The 10,327-nt window shown below is 33.3% G+C and overlaps 2 protein-coding genes across 6 annotated transcripts; one reads left to right on the top strand and one right to left on the bottom strand.

Annotated features, from left to right (window-relative positions):
- Window positions 1–307: 307 nt before the first annotated feature.
- Window positions 308–5,862, bottom strand: LOC142531820 (proteasome subunit beta type-1). The gene is made up of 7 exons (XM_075638092.1): window positions 5,801–5,862; window positions 5,621–5,728; window positions 2,225–2,306; window positions 1,930–2,059; window positions 1,692–1,834; window positions 1,522–1,608; window positions 308–516 (listed from the first exon to the last, which is right to left on the bottom strand). The coding sequence occupies exons 1-7, from the start codon at window positions 5,845–5,847 to the stop codon at window positions 442–444; spliced, it is 672 nt and encodes a 223-aa protein (XP_075494207.1). The 5' UTR covers window positions 5,848–5,862; the 3' UTR covers window positions 308–441.
- A 754-nt stretch (window positions 5,863–6,616) lies between these two features.
- Window positions 6,617–9,408, top strand: LOC142531943 (protein cornichon homolog 4-like). 5 transcript variants are annotated; one of them, XM_075638227.1, is made up of 5 exons: window positions 6,617–6,773; window positions 7,670–7,851; window positions 8,855–8,977; window positions 9,070–9,141; window positions 9,243–9,408. In XM_075638227.1, the coding sequence occupies exons 1-4, from the start codon at window positions 6,702–6,704 to the stop codon at window positions 9,119–9,121; spliced, it is 429 nt and encodes a 142-aa protein (XP_075494342.1). In that variant the 5' UTR covers window positions 6,617–6,701; the 3' UTR covers window positions 9,122–9,141; window positions 9,243–9,408. The 5 variants fall into 5 exon arrangements, with proteins under 5 accessions (XP_075494342.1, XP_075494346.1, XP_075494343.1 ...); XM_075638231.1 differs by having other exon boundaries at window positions 9,281–9,408; XM_075638228.1 differs by having other exon boundaries at window positions 9,070–9,137.
- Window positions 9,409–10,327: the final 919 nt, after the last annotated feature.

Below are 10,327 nucleotides of genomic sequence, written 5' to 3' on the forward strand. Positions count from 1 at the left end.
GATACAACATACCACCACACGAACTACATCATTATATGCAGGAACGTCTTCGGTTACCAACCATTTAGATCCCATTTCCACATACAAATCTGAAATTTTCCGGAAAAAAAGAAATTAATTACAATAGCTAATGTTATCAGCTACTTTAGTGACTCGCTCGGATACGGGTAGTCTTTGAAGGAGAGCTGACATCTATGGAATCGTGTAGCAATCCAGCTCTGGATTTTATTTCTTTGTCCAATTATGATTAATTTAATTGAATGGGGAAGGGTGATATGAACGGGCAAAATTTGAAGACACACTACGTGCATTTTGAAATTAAACTAGCAAGCACGAATTTATAAGATAAGTAAAATACAAACAGATCTATTTCAAATATTTGAAAAGAAAAAGAAACAAGGCATGCCTTTTGAGTAGACAAAGGAGCAACCACCGGGGGGTTTAATCTTTTCTGAGCTCCATGAACTCACGACGCAGTCCACTAGCATTTAAAACGGTAATCTCCAGCTTGTCTCCCTGTGAAACCAACCAGAGTTTCGTAAGAAAGGGTTCAGTGTGAATACTTCTAAGGCCGTAAATTTCAACCATAAAAAATGATTCAGCGATGATGTTGATGGTGTGGAATTTTGACATAAGATAGCGGCTAAAAGAGAGACCATACGGCTTTGTTTATAACGTACCAGAAGAATTACAGAACTCAAGCATAATATCATATATCGTACAGTTGCTAAAACCGTGTGCTTTTAGTTCGAAATAATTATAAATGCTATGTACTATCTACCTTCACAATTTTCATTTCCTAGATCACATGAAACTACAATAAATTCAATTGAAGTGCAGAAACAGATTTAAATGATAATTTAGCACATGGTATGCTGAACTTTTGGCATCTGTTTTCCAATAAAATCAGGTTTTAGAATTCAGAAAAGTTGACAACTTTATGTTACCGAGTATTTATCAACTTCCATAGACATATCATGTACTAAAACAGCTTCAGTCAAAGAAACACGATTCTACCAAAACATGAAAACTATAAGAAATTCCTCCAATTGTTTTCAATAGTTTTAATTTAACAAGCATGATAAAAAGTTGTGCATGATAGCTGTTGTCATAGTCCCAATCACAGCACTAATTTTCCTTGATCATGAGATTATGATTTCTCCTAAATTTGACAACCAAATGATCCTCCAGCCCCATAAAGACTTTCAGCTCTACCCTCACTAGTAATTAACTTGCAAGGATAGACATACTTTTCATAAAACTCAAGTGAAAATTTACAAGTATATAATCCACTGCTGATATTAAGTGAGAGAAAACAAACACAGCACAATTGGTTCCACACAACCAGAATCAACTGAAGAGATTGGACTAGTACAACAATCCATTTAGGCCTTCATATTATAAAATATAACGGACAAAAAAATAATTGTTGAGAGAAATCTCCCAGTTAAACAAGAAATAAATTGACAACAGATCACACGGCCAACACAAGGGACTGAACAAAGGAGATAACAGACATACCGTGTATATATCCCTTTCTGTTGCTGATGCAAAACAAGTTTTCACCAAATCAATGGCTTCTGACTCTGACAGTGGAGTAACTGCATCCTGCAGTATTCCCCGCGTACTTTTAGATAATAAAAATTAAAAGTAAAATGTATTGTCAAAATGAACTATGGTACGGATCATGCCTTAGCAGGTAACAAGAGAGGGCTTGGAGACTTCAGTTGGTTGTCCAAAAAGGGAGTGATGAGAGTAGCACCAGAACCTTGGGAACTGTATCCCACCCTTTCATAAGATCCAACAGCATCATATGTGAAGACACATCCCTTTCCTTCAGAATTCAGGTAAATCATAGAGAAGAAAAATTGACTCAGTGGAACATTTTGACCAAATACCCAACTGAGTAGTCGAGAATCAAGATCTTACCTTCACTGTCAAGGCCACCCAAAACATTGAAAGAGTAGTACGGAAAAAAACGTTTGTAGTAAAGGGTATTAGAAAGCAGCTGAGCCATTGCAGGACAGCTCATTTGCTTGTTGTGTTGGTGCTGATAGATCTACAAGTCAAAAAGCATAAACTCTACATAGTATCAGTTCCAAAAATATATACCACCTAACGCCATCATGTGTCTGCTCCTACCTTGACACACACACAAATACTTAAAGGAGAATATCGAAAAAGTCAAACCACAAGCTCGATTTAAAATGATTCAACAACTCACCAGGTGCCTAGCAGCCAAGACTTTTTGCAGAGCTCGTACATCAGCCTGGAAACCTGAAGAGGCCATCACTGATTTGTCCGCTCTATGTTATTAGATAAACGCAGGTATATGTTATTAAAAACTATACAAAAAAATACAATCTGGATGGCAAAACTGGAAATTTTGAAAAAACAGGCATGCATATGTGAAAGCCGTGTGTTGATAAAATATACTAATGCTTGAAAAGAGCTTTTATGAATTCCCAGAATGGGTGACACAAGTCCTCAAACGGAATTATTGAATTCTCCCTATGGCGATTCCATGATTCAATGTGTCCGATAAAAAGAGAAATCCTATTGAGGTAGAGATCAGGCATACCATCTTAAACAATTTTAAGCAAATGAACTGAATACAACCATGAAACTTATTTAGTTTTTATACGAGAAGTTAAAAACAATGCATTTGGATTTGGATTGACCGAAGTGATGAATTTTTCAAGGTTTTGTAACCAGGTAACTCCACGGATCTTCCAGTTATGTTTAATATCACCCATCATTTATATGAACTCCGACAACAAAACTTGAACTGGAACCAATAGCCAAATAACGGTGGGACTGCATTCAACTGAAGTTCAAACAAGATTCAATTAATTATAGGTCTTGTATACACATTTGAGCAAGGTCCTATATGGAATCTCTATAGTATGTGAGTTTTTTAGCACGGGTGTATTCAAATTTTAATTACTTTTATAGATTTTAAAAGTATGGAATCATTCAATCTAAAACTTTATATACTTTATTCAGATTTTAATTACTTTCAAAGACTTAAAAAGTATGAAGTCATTCGATCTAATTTTTATATATTTTACACAAGTCTGGTGGTATCCAAACTAACCTTTCCTAGAGTTTTGAAAAGTGATGAAATTCAAACTTCGACTTTTTAAAACTCTATGAAAATCCAGAGGTATCTAAAATTTCAACACATTTTCAATGATCCGTGGAATTCTTTATGTGCAAACCTTGAAGCCCAAAGCACAACCATAAAAAAATTCTCGTTCATTGACTCTAAAGATTTGAATATACTTTTAATTGAAATACTCCGGTGGCTCATATAAATCCTCGCTTTCCATCTCAAAAGATGACTCTATGTATACACGACTGCGGCAATCTCTTTCTCAAAAAAAAAAAAACACAGGGCTGCAAATCTCTTTCTCAAAAAAAAAAAAAGCTCACGGCTGCAAATCTCTGGTGAGGTTTTTTTAAGCTTCTATAAATATATTGACAATCAGTCATGTAGTAAAAAATAAGAAGTTTTTCCAATTGCAATTACTACAAATTTCATGTTGTTTAATATAATCATTAAAAAGCATGCGTTATTTGATATTTTAAAACCTTCCAATTGTTTTCTACAAAACTATTTTGGAGGATTCATTTTTATGATTTTTTCCTGCAGCATTTACCTCCAATAAATTAACACAATTAAAAGAGTTTCTTATAAGTAATTGAAAGAGACTTTTATAGTACTTTTGTTATGTTATTGCTAAATTAATCCAATAATCACAATGTTTGTTCAAATGATATTCTTCCAGAGTAAACGGGAATATGGGTGAAATTATGCAGTGCGAGACTACCTGTTATTCAAACAAAGTTTGTTACAATTTTGAACATGTAATAGTAGTCATAGGACTAATCTATTTTTCGCAAATCTCTTTGTGAATGTTCATGTATCTCATATTTTATTCTAAGCTTACGATAGTTGTGGTATCATTGTTTGAACTATTTCAAATGGCTTCAATATCGTGTAATAGTCTTTTGACACCCATTTATTGTGTTAAGAGTAGGGAGTCTATTTTTTTCTACAGTTTCGTTTGTTCAATACTCATTCCCAACACATCATCATCTCATGTCAGCATCAAAATAAGTTTTAGCAATTCATTGATTTTCTCAATTGTCAACATATTATATTTTGCTTGTAAATCTATCATCAATAGTATTACTTGAGTATGCATAAAATGGGGAAAAAAATGTAATAATAATACACAAGTATAAACCTTTTGGCATTTGCCAAACATATATATAGAGAGAGACACACATACACACACACATAACCATTCATCTTCTCTTTACTTGGACAGAATTTTATTTGAATCAACATCATGACTATCAAATTAATTTTGAGTACTAATATAACTGGACAAAAAATACTTCTTTCAATTCCTTGTATTAAAATCATCAACTTTTTTGAATTGCAATAATCTTGGAGGTTTAAGATAAATGAAACCTCCAAAAAAGTTACGATTTTTTAATATAGTAAACAATTAGAAGCTTTAAAATTATTAAATAACTCAAAATTTTTAATTATTATATTATATCATATTAAACAACACGAAATCCGTAATAATTGAAATTGGAAGACACTTCTGATTTTTGAAGATGTAACAGACTTATTTGGTGATTATAGTAAATAGATCCACCACAATATACTATAGCAAGAGATTATCAATAAAAATACATCCATAAAAGCTTCAAAAATACCTTCACAAAGATTTGCAATCGTCGTGGATATAAAGACATCTTTAGAGATGGAAAATAGAAGATTTATATTGGTTATCGGGATATTCCAATTAAAAATCTATCCGAATCTTTAGAGTGAACTGAAGAGAATTTTTTATTGTTTATAGTTAAGCTCTGGATTTCAAGGTGTGTACTTCAATAATTCACAAGTCATTGAAAATCATTAAAATTCTAGGTACCTCTAGATTTGCATAAAGTTTTAGAAAGTCAAATTTAAACATCACCGGATTTTTAAAAACTCTGGAAAAGCTTATTTGCAGATGTCGTCGAATATCTAGAATGAATAGACTCCATTAAATCTCTGGATGAATACAAAACTTTTGTTGCTTGTAAAGAAGTGATTAAATTTTTAGATTATGAATAAATTGGGGAAAAAATGGGTAGATTTTGATAAATAAGTTATTCTAATATTAAAATTTTGCTAGAATCAGCATTCGACCGACGTCTGGATTTAATTAAATGAAGCAGAAACTAAGACAGGGACTTGAGAAAAACACGAACTGTTTCTTTAACCAAAAGCCAAGATTCTCACTTATGTCAGTGTCTCAGTGATAGCAAACACTCCCTTAAGTAAACTTGTAAAATTCAAGAAACATTAGACCAGGAATCAAGTGACCTTCTGCCGCTAAAAAAAGACTGAATCATCAAATTTAAACCGCTTAACGCTTATTCCTCTCCCAGTTCCCTGCCTAAACTTCCATCCACGCATGTTATTCCTAGGGGCGAATCCAGGAACGCAACGGGCAGATGGATCATACTTGTATCCCAGAAATTTTAGAGACAAAGACATGAAACTCCAGAAATCTCAAAAACGAAATTATCGAGTAAAAGAGGAAGTCTTTACAGCTGAATAATCTTGGAGTAATCGCGAGTAAGAATGCTGTAGCCAGTGGACATCCGAGTGTCGGCCGCAACCACACAGTAATCAGCTCCAGCTATGGCAACGCATGTCCTGCGCATAAAAACAAATAGTTAGCGTTCAGAACCGAATCGGAGATATGGACTAGGGTTTTTGCGTGTATACCCGCCATTGTTGTCGTACGGAGACCAATTTGCTTGCTGTTTGGTCATCTTGCTTACAACGGAGAACAGGAAGAATTGTTCAATTGATGGATTTCAGCTGTCTTTCCCCTCAAGAAAAATCACCAACAGAGTAATTATTCATTTGGGCTAAAGATTTATTCATGTATTTAACGAGTAATCAATACAAAATTTTATTTATCAAATCTTAATATATATTAAATACAAAATTTTGTGATATAAAATCTTATAATTTAAAAAATTTATAATATAATATATTAATTTTTTAGTAGATTTCTTGTGAGACGGTCTCACGTATCTTTGTCTATGACACAGATTAACCCTACCGATATTCACAATAAAAAATAATAATCTTAACATAAAAAGTAATATTTTTTTATGAATGACTCAAATAAGATATCAATCTCACAAAATACGAGCCGTGAGACCGACTCACGTAAATTTTTTTCTTGATATTTTTATACGATAGATTATCTTTAGTTAGGATTTAGCAAATAAAGACTAACCAAACTTACTTTATGGTTTGGATCAATTTAGGATTTGAATTATTTTAAAATTAAAACTACTCATGCTTTAAAAAACACACACAAAAATTTATGGTTTTATGAATCAATTTTGTGACATATCTCAATGAATTTGAGAAATTATTGTTTTATATAATTATAATAGTAATAAATAAATAAATAAATAAAAAGTAATGGAGTATGATAATTTGCTGATTTATTATTTCAAAAGTAAATAATTACGACTAGTATTGCTTAAAGTCGTTAATTTGCGTTTAAAATCGTTAATCATTCAGCAAATAGTATAGATTGTATCGGACGCTGACAAAAACATGAGAAAGCACAATCGAAAAAGCGGCGAGAGGAGTTGGAGTGGAGGCAATGGCGGATCTGTTTGCATGGTTATTGGCCTTTTTCTTACTGATAACTATTCTTGCCTTTATTCTTTACCAGGTATTTTCATAAAAAGTGCCTGATATTTTTCTCTAATTCCGGCAATATGCCTGTTTTCACATGATATTTACTCCACCTTCTGATTCCGATTAGTTGATGTTTCGTTTATTTGTTATTTTTCAAAAAATAATTGATGGGTTTTCTTAGTTAGTGCTTATACATCACGGGCTGAATTAAATATGTGTTTGTGGAGTGATTTTCTGTTGATGAGAATAAGGATTTTTCGTTTTCTTTTTTGTTCTGGGTGTTGGAAGATGACTATTAATGGAGGAGAAAATGTCTTTAATTATGTTGACAGGGTTGGGCTGAGGACTTTGAAGCTTTTGACTTTTTTTTATACATGGTGAAATTGGGAATATAAAATCTCCATGTATGAGCAAGAAAGTGCAAATTTACAGTTGAAACTGATTTACTTGTTCTTTCTAGTTTATGTGGATGATTAAGTTATATTTTTGAAAACTGTGCTGTAAGGAGAGAGCTCACAAATTGATAGTAACTGTGCGCTGATCACTCGAGAAGAATCAATATATTTATGAATGGTTGAGGAGGAATGAAAGGGTTAAATCAAAATGAAGATCATGGAAAGTGTTTAGTGTAAGACGTATTCTGTAAATGCCGAGTTGCCGACTATCCATGATACTCGTTGGTTTAGAAAATAACCAGAATACGATGAAAATGTAAATGATTTTAATCCAGTACGCGGTTGTCAAGTGGGTGTTATGCCATGAGTTTTCAACATATTATTGGATGTCTTGTTTTTTTGTTGAACCTAAATGCCGAAGTATGTTCTTATAGCATCCCTTATTTTATTTGTCTCTCTTTCTTCTGCATTTTCACGATGCCTCCCCCTCTTCTTCTCTGCTTACATGAAAACTGAATTATTTTTCAAATTGCAGCTAATGTGCTTGGCCGATTTAGAGTTTGATTATATCAACCCATATGATTCAGCATCTAGAATAAATTGGGTCGTGTGGCCTGAGTTCATTGCTGAAGGAGTTCTATGCTTTGTCCATCTTACCGCCGGACATTGGATTATGTTCTTGCTCTGTCTTCCATATTTATATTACAATATAAAACTGTAAGTTCTTCTTTTGAGTTTATTGCCTACAAGAACTGATCATTAGAAAAATCTGATAACGTTTGTTTTCTGTTGGAAAACTTTTTATTAGAAATGCAATCCCCACCGAATATTGCCACGTGAGTATGTTGCATAGAAGAATTTTGTTTTGACTGACAGCATACTTCTGTTTTGTAGTTAACTATTACCCATAAAAAGATGTAATTATCACTTTATCAGTGTTATATTTTCTTTTGATAGTACTCAGGTGAATTGCTTCACATAAATTTGATAAGTGTTGATTAATGAAAATTATTTTAAAGATTTATCCCTAAAATAATTAGATTTCAGTGAGTATTCTAGAATCTTGAGTTTGAGAATCACAGTGTTAAAGTTATATGATGCAATTTGAGCATAATATGTAATTTCATAAGTTTGATGAAAAGGAGAGAATCATTAATCATAAACGCTGTGAAAAAAATAAATAAAGATTTGAGAAAAATGCGAGAATCAATGTCTATGACGTGTATCCCACAATCTTGTGTATATTCACAATAGATCTCTGGTTCCTATTAGGGAACAATGGTACCATGACAGTATGACTTTAAAGGCATACTGATCAATGATCTACCTGAGAAACTATCCAATAAATACTTCAACAGTGAATTCCTGGTTATAGAAAGATTAGTAGGGATGCATTGATTAGTATTTCAAATTATGTTATGGTTTGGTCAACACATTGAAATATGTATATAACTGGAACTCTGATTAGTTGAACAGTTTCGTGCTGGAAGATAAAAATGCTTTGAAAAAAGTATTAGAGCTATTTGACTTGATTTTAAACTGAGGCATAAATTTACTCAGAAGTGAAATGAGATTACAGAAGCCATTAGCTGATTGCTTGTCATGTGTTTGGCAAAGAGACTTCAATGTCTGTTATTTGTAATGGATTTGGGTACTAGTTTGTAAAGTCTTCCTTGATTTTTGGAATCATAATTTCCATCATTTCTTGGTTAATGATCAGATATTCTCAGCGGCGCCACTTGGTAGATGTGACTGAGATCTTCAACCAACTTCATTGGGAGAAGAAGATCAGATTGTTCAAGCTCGGATATCTGGTTGTCCTTCTTGCTTTATCAATATTCTGGTATGATAAAATGTTGTTTTGCATTGTTGATTTTTTTCAAAATCTGGTATGCTCCCTTAATTTGCTGATAATTATAAGTTTACACCGTTCAGGATGATTTGGACCATTGTGGACGAGCGAGCAACCTGGGTTAGAGTGCCCTGACGAACTTCACATTTTTGTAGGTGATATATGGTTATTCTTTTGTAACACTTTTTCTTGTGAAAAATAGACTTTTTATAATTTCCGTTGCCATTATAATTTCTGTTTGATTACTTTTCCTTAGTATGTAGAAAATTCGTCAATACTTCCCGTTATGAGCAGTATACGTATTGCGTTCCACACCTCTTTTCCGAGGGAAAGCAAATTTGTCCCACCCGAAATTTGGAAGAATCAACTGTTCTAATACTCACAGGGACAAAGTTCATGGATAGTTGAAAATTTAAGATTGACGATTGTTCTTGATCTAATATCACTCATGGTTTTCATCTGCTTCAATGTAATTTCCTAGATCTATCATTTTTTAGGAAGAAATGTCCTTGCAGAAACTTTGTGATGTGCAGTTTGTGTTTGGTTTACCGTAGTGCGGGAGATCAGGATATGAAATTATCTATGTTTTCGGCTCATGTCTCTTTCATCTTGTATGATCCGGAAAGTATTACTGAACTTCAGTTGGACAACTTATATATATTATTTCAATGTTGTGTAATTCCTAGTAATACTTTCCGTTTAAGGGTATTTATTCATGTACAGAAACTGCTCTCATGTCTTGAACCATAATGGTTTTTTATCTAGTTTGCTCGGTTTAAGTGTTTGTCTCCATGGATATGCTGCATCCAATAACAGTTTTAGCTTCTCAAAGTAGAGATTTCTGACTATTTCTACTGGTTGCATGGATTTATTGAGGCCTTGTAGTCCCCACATGAGCTAATATTACCTGATTCAAAGATAATCTACGATTTGGTGATATAAAGTCTATTTCGCCTAGCATCTGATGCACCATCCTGCTGTTAAACTTGTCCGCGGTCGTCAATACCTTTCTTAAATTCTTGGCCTGGCCTTCACAAACAGTGTGTGTAGAATCCAGTGTTAGGCTAAGCATGCTAGAAATTCACGCTTTTGAAATCGTTAGAAACTGTGTAAACTAGTCTGAACAGAGATTAACACAGTACTGTGTATCCAAACAATTTTTCACTCTCAAGTGGATTCATCGTGTCATTATGACAGTTGATCTTCAGTGCTCTGGTATGCATGAATCTCGAGTACCATGTACAATCAAGTTCTTTATTATTTGTTTCGCATCATTGCATGTGCATAACATTGCAGTCGCAAGTTCACCAGGTTTGTATATTGGTCTTCGAAGTTAACAGA

Source organism: Primulina tabacum, chromosome 17 (genome assembly GCF_025594145.1).
Source record: "Primulina tabacum isolate GXHZ01 chromosome 17, ASM2559414v2, whole genome shotgun sequence".
In the NCBI taxonomy this organism is placed as follows: domain Eukaryota; kingdom Viridiplantae; phylum Streptophyta; class Magnoliopsida; order Lamiales; family Gesneriaceae; genus Primulina; species Primulina tabacum.

Bases quoted from the DNA above. Each gene is read 5' to 3' on its own strand.
- LOC142531820 (XM_075638092.1), bottom strand. From the start codon at position 5,847: ATGACCAAACAGCAAGCAAATTGGTCTCCGTACGACAACAATGGCGG. The intron at 5,729-5,800 runs GTATACACGCAA...TTTTATGCGCAG, and splicing joins CCGTACGACAACAATGGCGG to GACATGCGTTGCCATAGCTG. The intron at 2,060-2,224 runs GTGAGTTGTTGA...TTTGACTTGTAG, and splicing joins TCTTGGCTGCTAGGCACCTG to ATCTATCAGCACCAACACAA.
- LOC142531943 (XM_075638226.1), top strand. From the start codon at position 6,702: ATGGCGGATCTGTTTGCATGGTTATTGGCCTTTTTCTTACTGATAACT. The intron at 7,852-8,854 runs GTAAGTTCTTCT...GTTAATGATCAG, and splicing joins TTATATTACAATATAAAACT to ATATTCTCAGCGGCGCCACT. The intron at 8,978-9,069 runs GTATGATAAAAT...TACACCGTTCAG, and splicing joins CTTGCTTTATCAATATTCTG to GATGATTTGGACCATTGTGG.